At 37.6% G+C, this 22,321-nt stretch overlaps 1 protein-coding gene across 6 annotated transcripts in view; it reads left to right on the top strand.

Annotated features, from left to right (window-relative positions):
* Positions 1-4,237: 4,237 nt before the first annotated feature.
* POLI (DNA polymerase iota) overlaps positions 4,238-22,321 on the top strand; it is a 28,731-nt gene continuing 10,647 nt past the window's right edge. The window contains exons 1-8 of one of the 6 annotated variants that reach the window (XM_045459096.1): positions 4,238-4,501; positions 5,880-5,990; positions 8,874-9,038; positions 13,788-13,940; positions 16,068-16,304; positions 17,806-17,984; positions 19,298-19,389; positions 22,158-22,288. In XM_045459096.1, the coding sequence (XP_045315052.1) occupies positions 4,354-4,501; positions 5,880-5,990; positions 8,874-9,038; positions 13,788-13,940; positions 16,068-16,304; positions 17,806-17,984; positions 19,298-19,389; positions 22,158-22,288 (1,216 nt within the window). In that variant the 5' untranslated portion in view covers positions 4,238-4,353. Of the gene's footprint in view, positions 4,502-5,879; positions 5,991-8,873; positions 9,039-9,499; positions 11,147-13,787; positions 13,941-16,067; positions 16,305-17,805; positions 17,985-19,297; positions 19,390-22,157; positions 22,289-22,321 lie in introns of those variants that run through there. The other 5 variants (XR_006707803.1, XM_045459092.1, XM_045459093.1 and 2 more) reach the window with 5 other exon arrangements.

Here is a 22,321-nt window from a genome sequence, read left to right on the forward strand (position 1 = left end):
ATTCCGGCAATGCATCTCACAACGGTTTTTGTGGTTTGGTAGAGAAATAGATGCAGAAATATATTTGTGAAATTAAAAAAAAAATTTTTTAACTTGTGATTTATGAAAAGACTATTAAAGCATGGTTATCTCGGAGCATCCAAATTATGGATTATTATGGGTTATTTCTATTTTCTTATCTCCTTTCTATATTTTCCAAATTCTCCATAATCATGAATACTTTTGCAATCAGAAAAAGGGTTTCTTTTTAAAAAAATGATTACATTAAAGGAGGTGTCTATCGATTTAATACAGTAAACCTGATCTATTTCAATGTGCTTGCATTTTCTATATGACATCCAGTAATTCTCTTTCCCTCAGTGGTTGAAGTTTGCAGACGTTATTTATAAACGAGGACCAAATGACTTGTATTATGATCACATTGGTCCCCATCTCTCTCCAGAATGACAAAGCAAGGTCCACTGAGCACAACCTGACAAGCAATGTTTTAAATGCCATTACTAAAACAACTACACAGGCTTTTCATCAGACTTCTACAGAACCACAAAGAAAGGTCAAAGCAAAGAGAAGCTGTTAGAAAAACGCCAGCCTCATATACCTTCTCATAGCCACAATCACATGGTATGAAGCAAATATTTTTAGGTTACAGAGAGAAAAATTGAAACTGCAGCTTTGGTGTGCAATGGGATGTACAGAATGAGAGAGAGAGAGAGAGACAGAGAGAGGAAGGTTTTTTCATGACAATTAAAGTTTTCATGCAAAGGGTTTGGGATCCTGGGATGAAAGTTCAGTAAGTACTGGAGGACATGCACATTGTACAACAGCGTGTCATAATTATAGTTTGCTTTCAACCATCTGAAGCCTTTATGTGTTTTCTGGTTTTAGCTTCTAAGCCTTATAAATTATTTCTGACTCATCAGCCTTTCACCCTAGGGGCAACTCACAAGCTCCATAAAAATGTAGATATTTTTCTTAAATCTCTTTTCTAGCAAATGCATTTGTTTTTAGCCTCAGAACGTAAATTCCCACAATGAAAAGCAACTAAATAATACTTGTCTCCCTCTCTTGTATCCCCCTTTTTCTAGAAACGTCCATTTATAATTAAAAGCACATATCTGAAGATCAATTCTTCATTATGACTGGAAACCTGAAGCTGAGGAGAGAGTTGGGAACAGGATAGTGTAAATGCTACTAGTGGGCCAGAGAGCCCAACCTCGGCCCACCTGACACCTTGGGCTGGCTAGTTCTTTATTGTGAAGGGGTGCCCTGTACGTTGTAGGATGTTCAACAATATCCTTGGCCTCTACACACTAGATAGATGTCAGTAATGCAGAACTCCAATTCCACAAACATGACCACCACAATATCTCCAAGATATTGCCAAATATCCCTAACAGACAAAATCAATCCCAATTGAGAAACACTGCACTAGGCTAAAAACCTTACAAAACCAAATTCTCTGTGCCTTTGCCAATTCAAATTGTTCTTTTGACCCTACAGTCAATTTCTACATACCTAACTCCCTACCAACATAAAATACAGACACTCACAAACACCTTCACACTCTTTGTGTCAAAGCCCTTGAACATTGTCTAGAGTTTTGCCTTTGAGCTATATGTGGCCAATTTGGCTAGGAGGAGAGAAACAGGCAGTGGTAACTTTCCCACCCTTCACTGACATGGGCGTTCATGCTTGTCACTTTTAATGTACATAAGTTCATGGTGTCTTGACTTCTGAAGCTTGTAAATGTCCCCAATTGTGTTTTTTTTTTTTAAATCTGCTAGTCACACTCTATAACCCCAGGCTCCCCATGAATATTATTTCAACCACAGTTTTATTTAATTAAATATGTTTATTCTGCCTTGAAGTTCTCTCACTTTGCACTTAAATATGCAATTGTGATCTAGGCTCAATATGTTTATTTCCTGAAATAATCCTCAATTAGAACCAGCTAATTAAAATAGAGGAAGGGATTTATAGAATAAAAGAAGCACTTCCCAATTCATTCCTCAACAAAGCAACACATATTAGCTCATATAAATTGTATTTTTATGCCTCTTAATACATTTGAGGGATGTTTATTCTCCCTACTTCAAGTTATCTGATGTTTGAAGCACCAGGGAAGACGGAAGGAGTGACTTCCTCTATGGAAGAAACATTATTAACAAATCCTTCTCTATGGAAAACTCTGACAGGTGGATTTACCATTACTAGATTCATAATCTTGAGTAAGCACCTTAGTCTCTGTTGGCCTGTTTCATTTTTGGTGAAATGAGAATGACGATGCCTACCCTCTAGGGCATGTTGAATGAGATCATCTGTTTGAAGCTCTTAGTCCTATGCCTGACATAGAGATGTTTTATTAATGTCATTTCTATGCCACTTCTCTTCTTTGTTCCTAGCACCAGCTAAATAATTTGTGAGGTACAATGCACAATAAAAATGAGTGCTCCCTTGCTCAATTATTATTAAGAATTTCAAGATGACAACAGCAGAACACTAAACCAAGCGCAGGGCCCTTCTAAGCATGAGGCTATCTCTGTATTACTATAAAAGTTGTACACTCAAAAAACCAGCCCTGGGGCACCTGGGTGGCTCAGTTGGTTAAACAAACTTCGACTCAGGCAATGATCTCAAGGTCTGTGAGTTGGAGCCCTGCGTAGGGCTCTGTGCTGACAGCTCAGAGCTGGATTCTGTGTCTCCCTCTCTCTCGGCCCCTCCCCGACTAATGCTCTCTCTCAAAAATGAATAAACATTAAACAAATTAAAAAGTAAATAAATTTTAAAAAGTTAAAAAAAAGCACCAGCCCTGCTTGCTCCCTGAGGGTTTTTGACGTTCCATTTATCTATTCTACTAAATTAAAAGCCTCTCTTCAGTTTGACAATTGACAGGGAAATAAATGTAACTAACCAGATAGCGCTTGATTGTGTGTGTTGTTCTTCAATGCTGGCTCACTTTTGCTTAAGCTGTTGAGTGTTACTGAGCCTAGAGCTGTTAAAAAGGAGTTATTTTAATCTGCCATGGCATTTCAGGGGTTTGTATCATTCTCAATATGGGGGAGTTAAAAAAAAATACCTTTGTTGTCTGTAAGTAATTGGACCCCTGATGATAGCCCAAGAGGCACTTAAGGGCCGAAGAGGCACTTAATTGAAAAGCTCTTTATCTACAGTTATAAAACGGTATTCACAAAAAAAGCAGCATAGCTCTGAATATTTTAGATCCTACACTGGAGAGTTTTAGAGAACTGGTCCAGATGTCTAAGGGTAAAATACCCAAAGAGGAAGACTTGGTCTTCAAACCACTGAACCCCAGTTCTGCCCGTTATTCTTTCTTTAAGGATGCATCAGCATGTCCTTTAAAAGGTTTGCAAGGTTCACACATCCTTGACAAGTGTCAAGGTTCACTTGTAAGAGCGAAATTCTGTTAAAAAAAAAAAAGGCAAAATGTGTTTGTAAATATATGTATAAATATGTACGTACACACATAAAAATTTCCAAATTTCCTCTTATGGAAAACACAAACACACACACGCAGAGGCACACAAGCGTCTTAACAGAAAGCAAAGACGACTATCATTTATTGAGCACCCTCTGTGTGTCAGGTGTTTTACATACATTGGAATGCTAAACTATATGTTTTCACTCACTTATTTAATCTCTGGACACTCAAGGCAACGGTCCCCCCCAACAGTGGAGAAACCGAAGCTCAGAGGAGTTATGCAACCTGCCCAAAGTCAGAAAATTAGCAAGTTTGGAGGCTCTGGTTTGGAAATTTTATCTGATTCCAAACTTCATGTATCACGATCCTATTCGCTTTAGATGATTAAGAATTCAGGGATCCAATTTGTCAGTGTCTTTGAATCAAACAACGAACAAAATGCAACAATATTTAACATACTTGCTAATCATGTCAGTTCACACGGCCCTCTTGGTTTTACCATAATTCCCACCCTTTCTCTTACCCCCCATCACCACGAATCGTTCAGTGTCTTAAGTGTTACCAGTTTTGCTTGTAACAGTTATCGAGAGAACAGGCTGGCCCCAGTTAAGATAAAAAAAGTTAAAATTTGTGGCATGGGACTAACTCCGAAGACCTCAAGAAAAAAAAAAAAAAAAAAAAAAAAAGAGCTGTCTGTGACGGTAATCCCTCACTTCCGGCCTCAAGCGGGCGAGAAGCAACCTCAGCACGTGGGACCAAACGATTCCCAGGCCGCGCGTTCTTCCGGGCAACTGGCTGGTCGGCCCGGGCTGCGCAGGCGCCAAGGCCGAAGCGACTGGGGGCGGTCGGCCCCTGGTTTCCCTGGAGACGGGGCGGAAGCGGCCGGAAACTGCGCTGTCGTTGGCCGCGGCAGGATGGAGAAGCTGGGGGTGGAGCCCGAGGAGGAAGCCGGCCGAGACGAGGAAGAGGACGCGGCTAAGGCCATGGACCGGGCGGAGGCGGGGGAGGCAGGCTGCTCGCGCGAAGCGCCGGTGCCTGAGGAGCCCGGCGGCGTCCCTTGGTGTAAATGAGAAGGGCGGGGCGGGCGGAGGCCAGGGGAGGCGGCGGCGGCCGTTGGGGCGCGACAGTCCCAGCCTCGCTCTGTTCCTTTCGTTTTCACGGCTTGGTAGAGAGAGCTGCCCTTCGTTACCTGCTGTTTACAGCTAAGGAAGGGATCGGCGAATCAGTTTGTTATTCCAGGGTGCATTTGTGATCCCTCAAATAGCCGAAGAGGCGCCGGCGCTGAGTAAGGTTGCAGAAGTAGAGAACCTTGTCGCCCACTTGGCGGAGGTTGGGGCTGTAGCTTGGCTCGGCACCGAAAACGAGGCACATCTGCAGTAGCCATCTCTTCGAGGACCCACTTTCGGCCTCTGGAAATATAAGGGCTCTACCTTGTACTGCCGAACCCCAGGGCCTGAGGCCAAGGCTCTTCCTTGCCCCCTTCTGCGCCCCCGTTTGACTTTTAATTTTTGGAATTAATTTTAGACTCACAGAAGTTGCAGAAGCGGCTTTCCCTATTGTTAATATCTTATGTCACTTATGTTGATATCTAATGTACATATGTCAAAACTGAGACGTGAACACTGGCATAATACTGTTAAGTACAAACGCTATACAGGGTTTGCCAGTTTTTTCCACTTAGTTTTCTGTTCCAGTATCCAGATCAGAATACCACATTGCACTTAGCCTGCCTCGTTTTTAATTGGTTAAGAGCCGGAATCTCCTCTCTCATCCCCCTCCGCACTCCATGACCTAGGCTACTTCTTCAAATTCAAGAAATATTTACTCATTCTTTTAATTTAGCGAGTATTTATTGGTAGTCTGTTATATGCCAGGCCCTGTCCTAGATACTGGGGATTCAGCATTGAACTAGATAATCCTGCCCTCATATGGGTGCCAGATAAAGTCTACTGGAACCCATAGGTCTGGATTCTGCCCTTTTGTATTTAACGATTCTTTTTTTTTATTTTTATTTTTTTTTTTATTTAAGAACATGCCACTTAGGATAATTTTTAAGTTGGTTGAAATCAGCATTAAACTTACCTATCCCTTGCGATTTAATCTAAACTTTATTATAAATTTCCAGGTGATAGGATTACTTCTTTCATCTTCCATTATCGATTTTTTCCCTCTCAAAAGTTATTTCTAGCCTGAGAAAAATACAGCGCACAAAGAAATACTAAGTACACAGGACTGAAGACCCTCCTATAGATGGAGTTTCTCTCGTGTCGGTAATTTTTAGATGCTTTGACACATAAATCTAGGAAGAAACTTAAAATCATTCTTCATTCTTCCTTCTCAGTTACCATGTCTTAAGGGACTGCCAATTGCTCAGAGATGATAAGCAGCCTGAATATATTTTTCTATTTCTTTGCATATTGTGCATTGGTTCATGGTCAAGTGGTGCCAGAAGGAGTTTCTTCATCCAGAGTTATAGTGCATGTGGATCTGGATTGCTTTTATGCACAAGTAGAAATGATATCAAATCCGGAACTGAAGGGTAAACCTTTAGGTAATTCTGGACATTGATAATATTTTCATTTTGTATAAGAGTATTAACTATGTTGATTATATTCTGATTTATTAACCATATTAAAGATTTTGGAAGCAGTTCTTAAGGTACATCAGAGGCAGTAAACTTGGCTTCTCTAGTAGGTGTAAAATTTCTAAGCCTCATTTAATAAATGATGAAAATGATGAATTTTACACAAGTAGTGTATATAGCCAACCGAACACATAAACAGAAAGACCATAAGCTATTAGTCTTTTTCTCAATGGTTAAAATTAAAAAACGTCTTACTACATTCTAATGACATTTTCACCTATCCAACCACCTTTTGATTTTGACTCTTGAACTGTGTAACATGACAAAATAGTTGGATTTTGAACAGAACCCTAAATACTTGAGGCATATAGAGTGTAAAATGTTCCTAAAAATGCAGGTATCTTTTTAAATAAAAGGCAAAGAGGGATTTTATGTGGAGGGTTTACTTGTATATGTTGGCTTGTTTTAGCATTTCTATTACATGTATGTCTTAAGTTGGAAAAGTCATTTAAATTTCCTAAAATTTCTTTTATGCATGTAGTAAGAATTTATCTTTTAGTATAAGCATAAAGAACAATTCTGGTTCACCAGCTGCTAACCTCTTGTGCCTAGGTTGTGTTTGATAAATCCCAATTCATCCCAGCCTACTTGATTTACTAAGGAAGAACAAAGGGATGACTAGTTTTTGGTGTGCCAATATCAGTCTAGGATTTTTAATCCTGAGGGATTAATCATTGGTTCTTAGGGTGTCAAGGAATTAGGATTAGGGCCTATAAAATTTTCTGCTAAAGTCATTTCTAATTAGTAGCAGTGTAACATAAGATGCTATGTAGGTAATGCTTAATAAAAAAGTATAGTATAGTTAAGACACAGGGATGAATGATTATCTGGAAGTGAGAAATGTGATGCTGAAAGTTTCTGGGAGAAAGGGAAAGTAGTCTTTCAGTTATACTCAAGAAATATGTGACTATTTAACTTGGGCTGGTAACATATAGTAGTAGTGAGTCCATATAATTTAATTCTGTATTAGGAGACTACTTTTTAAGTTAAGGAATTTACCAGTCTGATTTTTATATAGCTCACTGATGAATCTTAAATCACTACTTTTGACCCAGAGCTTCTATTGTGGAGTATATAATCGGATATGTCACAAATCTTTATATGAAATAACGTTTCTTTGCCTTGTTTATAATATCAAAGTTTTAGAAACAAATGTCTTACATTGGTGGAGTGGACATAATCTTTTTTTTTCTTCATGTTTGTGTTTTAATGAACACTACTTTTACAGTGGTAAACAAATGGTCAACTTGTGTAAAGAGAAAAGTAATTTCAGCAATCTTAAGCCACCACTAGTAAACGAGAATTTGTGTAGTCTGTAGATGGTCATAATTTAGTCATTTTTGATAAGGAGGGGTCCCATTAATCATGCCTCACTGCCTTATCTTTTCGGCAAATTACTCTGGGGAACAGTTTAGTAATTGCAACATTTATTGGGAGGAGATCCTTCATGCTTGTTGTAGGTTGGCACTTATAATAGAACATCGCTTTATAGTCATCGGAAAGTTTTTCTAGCAGAAACCAGTGATTAGTTGTACTCAGTTATTTTCATCTGCTTTATTTTTTGGTGAAACATAGCCTAGACCTATATAAAGAGTTAATTCAGTATAAATTAATCTGGTTTCATATTGTCTGAAAAAAAATCCCTAGGAGGATTTTGTTTCTATCTTTTTGCTGAAGACTCCAGACAATATACTGATTTACTTTTAGTTTTTAAATGATGGGGCGCCTGGGTGGCGCAGTCGGTTAAGCGTCCGACTTCAGCCAGGTCACGATCTCGCGGTCCGGGAGTTTGAGCCCTGCGTCAGGCTCTGGGCTGATGGCTCAGAGCCTGGAGCCTGTTTCTGATTCTGTGTCTCCCTCTCTCTCTGCCCCTCCCCCGTTCATGCTCTGTCTCTCTCTGTCCCAAAAATAAATAAACGTTGAAAAAAAAAATTTTTTTTTAAATGTTTATTTATTTCGAGAGAGAAGAGAGCAGGGTAGGTGCAGAGAGAGAGGGAGAGAGAATCCCAAGCAGGCTCTGTGCTTTTAGCACAGAGTCCAATGCGGGGCTTGATGTCACGATTCTTGAGATTATAACCTGAACTGAAATCAAGAGTCAGATGCTTAACTGACTGAGCCACCCAGGTGCCCTGAGAATATACTGATTTATGATAATTTTTGTTAATTTTATTTATAGAACCTTGGTGAATGGAGGCTATACTTAAAAAATTTTTTTTTTTTAATTTTTTTTTTTAACATTTATTTATTTTTGAGACAGAGAGAGACAGAGCATGAACGGGGGAGGGGCAGATAGAGGGAGACACAGAATCCAAAACAGGCTCCAGGCTCCGAGCTGTCAGCACAGAGCCCGACGCGGGGCTCGAACTCACGGACCGCGAGATTGTGACCTGAGCTGAAGTCGGACGCTTAACCGACTGCGCCACCTAGGCGCCCCCCAAATTTTTTTTTTAACGTTTATTTAGTTTTGAGACAGAGAGCGTGAACAGGGGAGGCGCAGAGAGAGAGGGAGACACAGAATCTGAAACAGGCACCAGGCTCTGAGTTGTCAGCACAGAGCCGACGTGGGGCTCGAACTCACAGATCATGAGATCATGACCTGAGCCAAAGTCGGACACTTAACCAACTGAGCCACCCAGGCGCCCCGAGGCTATACTTTTTAACTGAATAGCACTTTTTCGTTTTAATCAGAATAGATTGCATTACAATTTAAAATTATGGAATTAGTAAATAATATATTAAGATTTTCTTTAATCCTGTTCAGTTTTCTCATAAAATATTTACTTTTTATAGGGGTTCAACAGAAATATTTGGTGGTTACCTGCAACTATGAAGCTAGGAAACTTGGAGTTAAGAAACTTATGACTGTCAGAGATGCAAAAGAAAAATGTCCACAGCTGGTATTAGTTAATGGAGAAGACTTGACACGTTACAGAGAGATGTCATATAAGGTTACAGGTACAGATTATGGGCAGTACACTTTCAGCATTAATTTGTATATGGGATGCCCATTCACTGCATGAATCTTTTAATACATAAAATGCCATAAATCACTTTCTTTTTTGCTAATAACTTTTATTTTGGCTCTTGCCTGCTTTAAAAAATATAGAAGAGGATGACTTTTTATGTTATGAGTAATCTTGACAGAAAATGTATAGTTGCAAGAAATTTGGAGTCTGTTGTGATTGGTGTTTATAAAAATGCAAGAAAAAATGTAAAGCAAAATTTGGAAATGAGAAAATGGAAAGATATACCAAAGAAAGTAAATTTTTTTTTTAATTTTAATTAAATTATTTATTTTGAGAGAGAGAGAGAGCACGCGAGCAAGTGCACAAGCAAGGGAGGGGTAGAGAGAGACGGAATCCCAAGCAGGCTCTGTACCATCAGCGCAGAGTCTGATGCGAGGCTTGAACTCACGATCAGTGAGATCATGACCTGAGCCAAGATTAAGAGTCAGATATTTAATCGACTGAGCCACCCAGGTGCCCCTCAAATATTTTTCATTTTAAATTTAAAACCAAGTTTAAATGAATTATGCGTATGCTGTACTCTAATGTGCTAATAGTTGGGAGAGGCTTCTGAATGTTTGATTAACATAATTAAACACTGATTTGTTAAGAACTATTAGCAAAAATAATGGGTATCTTATAAATTTTTTCTTGGATTTTATATATATATATATATGTACACATATATATATGTGTGTGTATATATATATATATATATATATATATATATATATATATACACTAAATACTACAACATAGGCAAATTCCTCCATACTAAGGTTTGGGTTTGAATCTTAGAGTTGTAGTAAATTATAGGAACTGTGAAATGTATTTATACTGGCATACCGCAAATATATGTAATTTAAAAATGTATAAGAACCAGCTGTTTATCTTTTCTGCTGTTGTTTTTGCTTGTTCTTAATTGTAGCAGTTTTCAGATGAATGTGTTAAGTATAATATCCAAAAGCCCTTACAAATATACAAGGAAAAGATACTTCAGAAAAATGGACAAAAGATATGAATAGGCAATTGACAAAAAGAACAAACCCAATGTCCACAATTATGTGAAAAAAGAATACTCAAATTCATCAGTGGCTCAGGAAATTTGAATTAGTAAGATTATTTTATGTCCATCATACTTGCAAAAAATAAAGAATGTGAGAAAAAGTAGAAACATAAGGTAGTACAGCTTTTAAAGAAGAAATACAGAAATGTTTTTTCAAATTAAAGATACTATGTTTTTTAACCCTGTGATATTACTTCTGGCAATTTATCCAATAGAAATAAAATCATGAGAACATATGTATAAAATATGGTAGCATGGTTTGTAATTGGTAAAAATATGGAACAAAAACAAATGCTCATCAGGATGAGAATGCCAATAGAAACTAAGACTTCTCTATGATGGAATATTATATAGTCATTAAAAAGAATGCATTGGTGGTATACCATTTGATTCCGAGAGATATTCCTTGTTGAGTAAAAGGTATGTATGTCTATATATAAACAGGAAACGAGGGAAACAAGAGGATATATACTAGGTTTTTAACTTAGTTAACTTCTGGAGAGGAAGTGGCAGTGGTGAAATGGGAGAAAGGGGGAAGAAAGGATAGCTAAGCAGAAAAGACAAGACTATACTGTGAAAATGTCGCTTGTACATCTACGCAAAATTGTGTGTATATGAATATTAAGATAATTTTTAGTGTACACAGAAGAGGTTATGCATTCAGTTGTGCCTCTTCATGTAACTCTTCCTCATTCTTTTCAATACCTGTGCAGTACTACATTGTATTTTGTTCCGTCCTTACTTAACCTGTCCTTTAGGGATATGAAGACAGTATGTCCCACTTTATTCCTATTGTGCTATTATTAATAGCACCTCCTTTCATTCAAAAAATTTCTTATTTTGGAAGATAAAGTACATGGTTTCCTGATAGTGATAGATTATTAGGCTGTTAACTAACTTTCTGCTCTTCCTAATATATGCTTCAGGAGACATTTTCATATAGAAATGCTGTCATACTTTTATGGAGATACCCATAGCGTAAGTTCTTAGAGGTAAATTTCTAGATCAAAGGTAAGTTGCACTTAAAATTTTGAACGCTGCTGAATGTTGCACTTGAGGTTTTCCTAGCACATTGCTAGTATATATGGATGATGTTACATATTCTCAAACTGTAAAGATTTTGCCTGATAGGTGAAAAAAAATAGTCATTGTTTTGGTTTGAGTTTTTCTAGGACTAAGTTTGAACATCTTTTCATATTTTGGTCATTTATACATATATTTTCTGTGAATAACCTATAGGGCCTGATTTTCATTTGGATTGCTCTTTTTTTTCTAATTGGCCTATATCATTTTTTGGAAGTTAAAGAAATTAGCTCTTTGATACCCATGTATTATAAATATATTTCCAATTTGCATTTTACCTTTTAAAATTTATTTATGGTGTCAGACTTATCGGTCTTTCCCTTATTACTTTTATGCCACTGTATTTTTTCATCCTTTTCATAATTAAAATGTCATACTGGAAATTTAGTTGGTAAGTCTGACTTTTTATACTGATTCTTAATTTATCAAGTATCTTGAGAGAAATAGACATGCACTAACATTGGGGCACCTGGCTGGCTCAGTCAGTGGAGCATGCGACCCTTGATCCCAGATTTGTGAGTTAAAGCCCCATGTTGGGCGTAGAGATTACTTACAAATAAGATCTTTTAAAAAAATGCGTAATATAATAACAAATATTCTGGGGGCACCTGGGTGGCTCAGTTGGTTGCGCGTCCGACTCTTGATTTCAGCTCAGGTCGTGATCTCATGATTCATGAGATCCATCCCCACCTCAGCTCTGTGCTGTCAGCATGGAGCCTACTTGGGATTCTGTCTCTCCTTCTCTCTGTCCCTTCCTTGTGTGTGCGCTCTCTCTCTCAAGATAAATAAACTTAAAAAAAAACAATTCTAAGCATGATTTGTGCATTAATAAAAAGTAATTTTGTTAATTTTTCTCATAGTATTTTTTGAGTTGAAGTAGGAACATAGCTCAATAGTCCTATGCTGAATTTATCCCTGACCTATTTATAACGTATCTTATTGTTTCATATTTTTCTAAAATATGTATACGTTTTTGTCTAGATAGTTTTTTCTCTAATTACAAACTCCTGTCGTTGGCCTTACATGTTTAGTAAATGCATCTTATTTATGAAGTTGCCAGCAAAAAACTATTAACTTCAGAAATGGGATAAGTGATTTATCCCTGTGACCTAATAATAGAACCCATATAATCAATCAATTCAGTGATTCACCAGCTTTGTGCATGATTCTTGTGTTTAATTTGCTTTTCTGCTTAGTATTTAAAACCTTGTCCTTTAGTTTTCTTATGTAGTATATACTTTTGAAAAAATTGTAGAAATTGATGTACGAAATGCAAAAGAATCCTTTTATGTGATCAAAAACATTGTCAGTCTCAGGACAGATAAATAGCTTTCTCTAGGTAGAGTGGAAGTGATTTTTGGTGGTCACTGGGTCACATTATCTTTATTAATTGTTTTCTCATGATATTATCAAGTCGGCATCAATAAAATAGAGGTATTTTTAGTATTTATGTAAAAAAGCGATCTGTCTGGAATGACATAGTACTTTTATTTCTGAGCTTTCATATTATAGGACTTTGAGAACCTATGCATTTAAATTTTTTTTTAATGTTTATTTTTGAGAGAGAGAGAGAGCGAGCAGGGGAGTGGCAGAGAGAGAGGGAGACACAGAATCCCAGGCTCCAGGCTCTAAGGTGTCAGCAGGCTCCAGGCTCTAAGGTGTCAGCACAGAGCCCGACACGGGGCTCAAACTCATGAACTGTGAGATCATGGCCTGAGCTGAATTTAGATGCTTAACTGACTGAGCCACCCGGGTGTCTTGCTTATGCATTTTTAAATAAGAAGAGGCTAGTAATTTGTATTCTGCCATCCTACTGGTATCGGTAGAGATTCAGAGAGAAGTGAAAATTCTTCTCAGTGATTACAGAGTTATTAGTTTTAATCCTAAAAAGAAGAATTAATTGTCCTTTTGAATTTATTTCAAATCTTGGTTCACTTCAGTTTAGCAAGCATTTGACTTAAGGACAGGGTATTTGCTAGGTGGTGGACATTCAAATACATGTAAGTCATGGTCCATATCTACCCTTGAGGAAAAAGCTGGGGGATGACTGGTCAAAATCTTACATTGTAGTATATTTTGAAAATTAAGTGACTTTTCTTTTTGATTCAGTAATAATTGGAAGTTTTAAATTTTGTCTTTTTAAAACTCTTCTGGAAAATATAGCGGAATATATTATTACTTGTTTCTGCTTTTCTAGGCTGACTGTAATTTATTCTTTTGACCCACTGTTTCAAGATCATAATAAATGATAAGCATTAATATTTAATGTACTACAGGTATAGAAATTTTAGGTATAGGAGATTGAGCTAAATCTATTGCTGTGGGCATCGGCCCAGGGAATGTCATTTTGGACTTACTTTGTTGGAAAATATTGCCTTTACTCAAAATGTGGTACAGAAGAAACTCCCAGTTAACTGAGGACTTTTTAAAAGATATTGTGGAAGGGTGAAATCTTTAACATACCTGATGTATTTTTAAGCATAAAATAGTTACATCTATTTTAGTTATGGTCTTAGTTAACATCTGTGCACCACTATTATTTCAATTTAGAGTTGTTGGAAGAATTTAGTCCAGTTGTCGAGAGACTGGGATTTGATGAAAACTTTGTGGATCTAACAGAGATGGTTGAGAAGAGACGACAGCAGCTTCAAAGTGGTGAACTTCCAGCACTGACTGTGTGGGGTCATGTATATAATGACCAGTGTAAGTCAATTCTTTATTTAGTAACTAAAAGTGCCTACATTTCTTAATGTTCACTGAGTTCACTGAGCTTAATGAATGGACTTTATCTTTTGTTGGAGGTATAGCCATATTTCAGTGGTCTGTCTAAAATGATTAAAATTAGGTGTTCCATGTTAAGAAGGCAGAAAATGAGATTTTGGTGACCTGTAGCTCAGTGGTCCATGCACTTTTCATTTCTCTGACACAGTTTGTGTGTTATTGTTTTTAAGAGCCATACCTTTTTCAGTTATAAGAACTGCCTTGATAGTATATTTTTTATTCTCCTAAAACTGTCTTTAAGCAAATTTTGAGGTAAACTAAATTTGTCTTTTTGCTTGTTCCTTCTATTCCCCCAGGCATCAAGACACTCATGTTTCTCTTTGACTTCCTGATTTAACCCCCATGGAAGCTTGTCCAGGCCTACCTGCCATCTTTTGCAAGCTCCTATTCAGTCAGTTCGATAATCTTTGCCAGCTGTTAGCAAGAAAGCAGAATGGTCCATCTCCTTCACATATTAAAGTGTGAATGACTGATGGTGTTTCCAGAGATATTTACATTTGAAAATAAGCTTCAATAAGCCCCAATGAATATTGTAACTCTGCTGGTGACTTCTATATCATGCCACATGGAAGACACACTACTCTGCATTTGTAGATTTGCCCTGACCTTCTTGCCCCTATATCTCAGCATGTGTGTCCTCTTAGTCTAGTTCCCTGCCTCTCTGATAGTAAAGAAAAGGAGGTAGAGCTATAGTTCTCTTCTAGAAGAGAACACGAAGCTTTTCATGTCTTTTGTACCTGTGCTCTGTTGTCACTTATGAGGACTGAATAGAATAATTTTTAAAGTAAATTCAGTATTTGTTAGTACATATTACAGAGAGCTAGGCTTTATGTCCTAAAAAGAAAATGTAATTCTTCATGAATCCTTCCTTTCAAGATTTTGTTAAAAAATTTTTTCTAACCTACAGAAAAGTTGACAGAATAGTACTGTGAGAACACGTATTATACCATTCCTTATAGATACACTCAGTGCTATTTTCCTACCTTTACTTTATCTTGCTCCCCCTTTATTGATTGATGGTTGATTGATGAGCCATTTAAAAGTAAATTGCAGGTGTCGTGACACTTCATCTGTAAATACTGCTGAGAATAAGGACTGTCTCATATAATTCTAATACCATTTTCACCCCCAAGAAAATTTGTTTCTGTGTAATTTCCCTACACTTTTCACAAAAGATCTCTCAAACTATGTACAGATTCAGAATTGTTTTCAGTAGCACATCTAGTTACTGTGTGTAATGTTTTGATTCAGGTCTTTAAAGCTGTAATCTTAGCTCTCTTATTAATGTAATACTTTTATGCTTGCTTACAGTTAAAAATGAGTAAAAGTTTTACTAATATCAGTAGGAATTTTTTTTAATGTTTATTCATTTTTGAGAGAGAGAGACAGTGCGAGCAGGGGAGGGGCAGAGAGAGAGAGGGAGACACAGAATCCAAAGCAGGGTCCAGGCTTCAGGGTCAGCACAGAGCCCGATGTGGGGCTTGAACTCACAAGTGGTGAGATCATGATCTGAGCTGAAGTCGTTCGCTTAACCGACTGAGCCACCCAGGCACCCCTTAATGATTAACAGGTTAAGAAACTTGTTCTCTCATAGAAAATTCCTACTGATGGGGTGCCTGGGTGGCTCAGTCGCTTAAGCGTCTGACTTGGTTCAGGTCATGATCTCATGAGTTCAAGCCCTGCATCAGGCTCTCCGCTGTCAGCACAGAGCCCGTTCGTTTCCTCTGTCTCCCTCTCTCTCTGCCCTTTCTGCACTTTCTCTCTCTGTGTCTCAAAAATAAACAATTAAAAAAACATTTGTTAATCGTTAAGCACTCCCAAGATGCATTCACTATCGCAGTCACTTGGAATTCACTTCTGGTAGTTATTTACTTTACAGAATTCCTATGAAGAACAAAACAGATGAGTTAAATGGCTGGCAGTATGGTGGTGTTGTGGGGGAGGAGATTGGATGTAGGTTAAGCCCTGTGCCTTTTTTAAACTCATTTCTAAAGAAGAAAATTAAGATTTTTTTGTAGTGACTTGTAATGACATTGGCTGTTTTTATAGATGTAAACCTGCATGACATCTTGCACGTCAGACTCCTTGTTGGATCTCAGATTGCAGCAGAGATGCGGGAAGCCATGTATAATCAACTGGGTCTCACTGGCTGTGCTGGAGTGGCTTCTAATAAATTATTGGCAAAATTAGTTTCTGGTGTTTTTAAACCAAATCAACAAACAGTCTTACTACCTGAAAGTTCTCAAGTTCTCATTCAGAGCTTGAACCATGTAAAGGAAATGCCTGGTAAGACATATATATTTGAAAAGTATACATTAATTGCACTTCTTTAATTTTCAAAATTGTAGATACATGTAATTAATTCTTAGAGCCTGTATCCTTGGCTCTTGGAGAAAACCCAAAACCCTAATGTTCTCTGGAGGGAATCTGGATTAGGAAATCTATGAAAGTGCTTTTCTAGTTTCACCTACTTTACTTTAGTATAGTTTGAATATGATCATGAAAGTTATAACCTGGAAACGTGGTCCTTTATTTCCAGTCCCTGCTTCATATTCTTATACTGTACACTGCATTTGGAGAGGGGCATTGGTCTTTTACTAACTCTGCTTTGGGATTATATAGAAAATATTAGGGCTACAAGGGACCTTGCAAAGCATTTAGGCCAAGTTCTTGTTTTAAAAAACTTTTTTTTTTTTTAACACTTATTTATTGTTGAGAGACAGCGACAGACAGAGCATGAGCCAGGGGAGGGGCAGAGAGAGAGGGAGACACAGAATCGGAAGCAGGCTCCAGGCTCCGAGCCATCAGCCCAGAGCCCGACGCGGGGCTTGAACTCACGGACTGCGAGATCGTGACCTGAGCTGAAGTCGGACGCTTAACCAACTGAGCCACCCAGGCGCCCTCCTGTTACTCCACTTTAATAATTTCCCCTCCATACCAGTTGGCTTTGATTTACTTCTTTTACAGTGCAGGGAAATCAGAAGACTGTAGAATTAATTTTTTCTTTTTTTTAATTGAGAGAGGGGTGCTTGGATGGCTAAGTCGGTTAAGCGTCTGAATTTCAGCTCAGGTCATGATCTCGCAGTTTGTGGGATAGACCCTACTTCGGACTTCCAGCTGACAGCTCTCTCCCTCTCTCCTTCTGTCTCTGCCCTTGCCCCACTTACACTCTCTGGCATGCTGTCCTTCCCCCCCACCCCCAATAAATAAATAAATATTTTAAAAAAGAGAAAGGGGCACTAAATTACCTGAGCATCTCAGGTAAGGTGATAAACTATGACTGAGTGTTAGTGCAACAACTTTTGCTAGGAGTTTTGCCAATGAGTAGATTTTTTTATTTATTTGCTTTATGGCTCTTGTATTTGGGCAAGTAAATATTGGCAGATACGACTTGTGGATAAATGTGTAATATATGCAGGAGTCAGATTAGCTAGTAAGCACATGCTAATTAATTTTATTTAGTGACAGTCTTTCTTTGCATAAATAATAACCATGACTCTTGAATACTTCCAAAGTGTTATATAACAGGTGATAAATACTTCATTTTATCAAGACAGCATTTCTTGGTTATCTCCATATTCATTATGTTGTACTAGGGTTGTTAGGTTTTGGAAGTGGTTCATTTAAGAGACCCTGAATAGAAGAAGGACAGCTAATTTTCAATAAAATTTAATCCTAGCACAATATTCATTATGGTATTGAAAGATGTGTATTATATATACTTGAATTAGCTTTATTTTAAGGAGAAAAGCTACTATAACACTGTGTGTATTTCTTTTTTGCCTAGGTATTGGCTATAAAACTACCAAACGTCTTGAAGCTCTGGGTATCAGAAGTGTGCATGATCTCCAAACCTTTTCATCCAAAATACTAGAAAAGGAATTAGGAATTTCAGTTGCACAGCGTATTCAGAAGCTCAGTTTTGGAGAGGATAACTCTCCTGTGACACCCTCAGGACCACCTCAGGTATGTGATAATGATATTTATTGTAATTGTTGGCACATTATTTGAGATAAAGATTTCTGGTTTTAGTACTATGTTCTTACTATTCTAATTTGCTTACTAGGTTGAGTACATGATCACTTTCCTGTGAGAAGGCTAATTTATTAGATTAGTAAATATTTTTAAATTGAATCTAAGAATTAGTATTTCAGCCTCAAGTTAGCTCCTTGATTAAATGCCACTTAATTTTTAACAGACTTTATTGTATATATTAGCTAAAATATTTCAGTTTTTAAGAAATCTTGTTTTCTGAGTAGTCTAATGATTTAAGAAATATAGAGACAGGTATAATCACCCAGTTAACATTGATTTTTTTTTCCTATGTGACAGGCACTTTACTAAGTGCTTTACATACCTTAGCCCATTTAATCTTTACAACAAAGCTTTGAGGTAGGTAGTACTATTATTTGTTCATACCTTTTCCCTCTCTCTTCCTTTTTTTAAGATGAGGATACTGGGGGCGCCTGGGTAGCTCAGTCAGTTAGGTGTTCAACTTCGGCCCAGGTCGTGATCTCACGGTTAGTGAGTTCAAGCCCTGAGTCGGACTCTGTGCTGGCAGCTCAGAGCCTGGAGCCTGCTTTGGATTTGTGTCTTCTTCCCTCTCTGCCCTTTCCCTGCTTGCACTGTCTCTCTCTGAAAAATAATTACTCAGTAAATTATTACTAAATAATTACAATTATCTCTCAAAAATAAACATTACAAAAAAATTGATAAGGATAATGTACTTTAGAAAGGTTAAGTAACATGTCCAAGGTTCAACTCAAATTCAAGTGCTAGGAGATTAAGAGCTTTACTGTAATCATAGAATAAAGGTTGGAATTGGTACTAGAGCTTTTTGTTGTTGTTGTTTATCATGAGAGAGAGGGAGAGAGAGCATGCATGCGTGCGCGCACACACGTACACACGCATGAGCAGGGGAGGGGAGATGGAGAATCCCGAGCAGGCTCTGTGGTGTCAGTGCAGAGCCCGAATCGGCTCAAATTCATGAACCATGAGATCATGACATGCGTCGAAATCAAGAGTCGGACACTTAACCAAGTGAGCCTCCCAGGCGCCCCAGGTAGTAGAGCTTTATAATTTTCTTGACTTCCAGTGAGCTTTCTAGTGGAGTACAGTAACTTGCAGATAAAAAGAGCTCATACAGAAGCGACTAAATGGCTCAAACTGAGCACCAGAGGGAAATTAGTAGAGAATGTACTGAATATTTGACATCCACGCTCATAACTGGACTTGCTTATTTGGGTTTATAGTAATCCCTATTTGTGCTTCTTTGGTAGTCCTTTAGTGAAGAGGATTCATTTAAAAAATGTTCATCGGAAGTTGAAGCTAAAAATAAGATTGAAGAACTACTTGCCAGTCTTTTGAACAGGTGATTTTCCATTTTGCCATATCATCCTATATATTCTGTGTAAAGTATATAGAAAGTATACTTGATGTTCTTAGAATTTATAGAATAACTAGAGACCGAACAGTATAAAGAGTGATCATTTATCATTGAATTTCTCTATATTATAAACTGTTGCAAATATAGGGACGTATACTCTTAACTAAATTTAATCCGTTTACATTAGTTTTAATTTTAGTAACATTGTGATTATCCTTTGGATCTTAAGCTGCTCATGGTTACCTAAGAGGGTTTTATGGATATCTAGAATCTCTACACCTTCAAATTTGTGATGATTGAGGTTAGGAAATTATTCAGACGAACAGTGATGGAGAGAGTAGAAGAACGCTTCTATCTCCTTTGCCTCAGACTGTGTGAAAGAAAATGGAGTCAGACAAAGGAATAGCTAAGTGGGGCTATGCGTGAGCAGTGAGAGTGAGGGTGGTGTGTGCGGGGCACTGGTCTGGAAGGACATGAAAGTGTCAGCTGGGATTGGGAGTGTACGAATAGCATAGCATAAATGGAACAAGATGTTTAGTTTCTGATGCTCCTTTCCTATCATATATCTATTTCTCAGTATTCCATACAAGAGTATGATCTCTTTGCCTCCCATTTCTTTGATTTCTCAAAGTAAGGTGTCAGGGGTCTAGCACTTTTGGGTATCTGTGCTTCTGTAATGACTGTAACTATGACTAGAGAGAAAGGTTTTAGATGACTGTAAGTGTCCGTAAACTGATGAGGGAGAATTTCCTACAGCTTTGCTGTCACCTGCTGTGTGGTTCTCATGTCTTGAGCAGAGCCAGAGCGCATGGTTTGCTGCCTGGGCTGCGGCTGGCTGAATGACCCAGCTCCGGTGATATAACTCAGGCTGGTCCTGTGAGTATGCTGCTGAAACTGGGTCATCCACTTTGCTTCAGCTAAACGGAAGACTGCTGTGAAATGCCTGGCCATTGGCAAGAGTTCTGCAGGTAGAGAAGCCACAGAAATTTTACAGCCCAGAAGAATCAGCCCAGAAATGAGACTAGATGCTTTAAACCTGTAATTACCACCTATGGGTGGCTCAGCCGATTAAGTGTCGGACTTTTGATTTTGACTCTGGTTATGATCTTACCATTGTGAGATTGAGCCCTGCATTGGGCTCAGTGTGAAGTGCAAAGCCTGCTTGGGATTCTCTCTCTCTCTCCCTGCCCCCCTCCCCCCCATGTTTTCTCTCTGTCTCTTTCAAAATGACATAAACTTAAAAAAATACTGTGAATTACTGAGAAACTGTGAACCGTTTCTCCTTATCTCTGCTTGCCACTCCCTCTACACCATGGCCCCTTATTTCAGTGACTGAGATATAATACCATCTATGTGATGGGCAAAAAAATAATTGTGTTTGTGTGAATGTGTTTTTCTTCTAGAAGAGTATATGATAACTAATGGTATAGCTATGTAAGAGGTGTAAAATCATAGAATATTTTTATAACTTTTTTAATGTTTATTTTTGAGAGAGAGAGAGAGAGAGAGAGAGCGCACGCAAACTCGAGCACACGCAAGTGGGGGAGGGGCAGAGAGTGAGGGAGACACAGAATCCAAGCAGGCTCCAGGCGCCGAGCTGTCAGCACACATCCCGACTTGGGACTTGAACTCACTAACCGTGGGATCATGACCTGAGCCAAAGTCAGATACTCAACCGACTCAACCACCCAGATGCCTCTAAAATCACATAATTTTTAACCCATCCTCTGGGCACTAGTTTAAGCTTGCTTAGAATATGACCTTTTCTTAATATGTCTTAATTAGTTATAGGAACCAAGTCAGACTCTTTGAATAATGACTTAGTAGAAGATGCTTAACTGGAAGGTATTTAAACTAGTAATGTGTTTACAGGAACCATTTAAGATATCTTATTATTTTAGTAAGGCAACAATCAAGTCTTGCGAAAGAAAAATAAGAGAAAAAATTATTTCTTACAAAAATCCAAATTTTCCAGTTCAGAATTCAATTTGAGTATGTTTAACAATGTACAATATTTGTATTTTGTGTTTGTGATTTTTAATACATTGCCATACATATAAAAAGGAAAATATTATTTTTTAATGATATTTATTCTAGTAATTAGATTTTCTGCTTTTTAAGTGAATTTTGTATCTCATTAAAACTTTTATTTTCAACACTAAAACCAAGACCATTTGAATGAAACACTTTTTAAGATGCATGTACGTGTACTTATTTTCTTAAATGTGGCATATAATTGGTCTTTCAAGTTATTACTCTAATTTGCCATATAATGGTGGTATTACTGTCTCCTTGGATCTTTTCAGGGAGTGCTTTTTGACAAAATTATCTCATTAAAATTTTTTTCTTTTTGTAATCCTTTTTTCCTGTGTAAAAAAATCTGTCATTTTTCATGTATTTGCCTCTGTCAGTGAATGATTCTCTTAGTTTCTTAAATTTCCTGCTGATTTTAATATATTGCTTTTAGTTATGTTTGGATTTGAATTATAAAAATGGCTTGTTATAATTATGTAATTGTATCTTATTTCTGTTCTTGATTGCCCTCAATTCTGAGTGAGGCCTGAGAGCCTTAACATTTAAGATTTCAGAGCTTTGATGCATAGACTTGGTGACTATTCAGACACTTGTATTGCTTCCTGCCTAGTTATCAACTATGTTTATAATTGTTACGGTGATACCCTTAGGTTAAAAAAAAAAAAAACTTTAAGTAATACTTTTCTGATTCCTTGTTTCCACTTTCTCTTTACTTTTAGAGTATGCCAAGATGGAAGGAAGCCACATACAATAAGATTAATAATCCGTCGGTATTCACCTGAGAAACACTGTAGCCGTGAGAGTCGTCAGTGCCCTATTCCATCGCATGTAATTCAGAAGTTAGGGACAGGTTTGGGATATTTTTCTAATAATTTAATTGGCA

The sequence above is a fragment of the Leopardus geoffroyi genome, chromosome D3, assembly GCF_018350155.1.
Source record: "Leopardus geoffroyi isolate Oge1 chromosome D3, O.geoffroyi_Oge1_pat1.0, whole genome shotgun sequence".
Classification (NCBI taxonomy): domain Eukaryota; kingdom Metazoa; phylum Chordata; class Mammalia; order Carnivora; family Felidae; genus Leopardus; species Leopardus geoffroyi.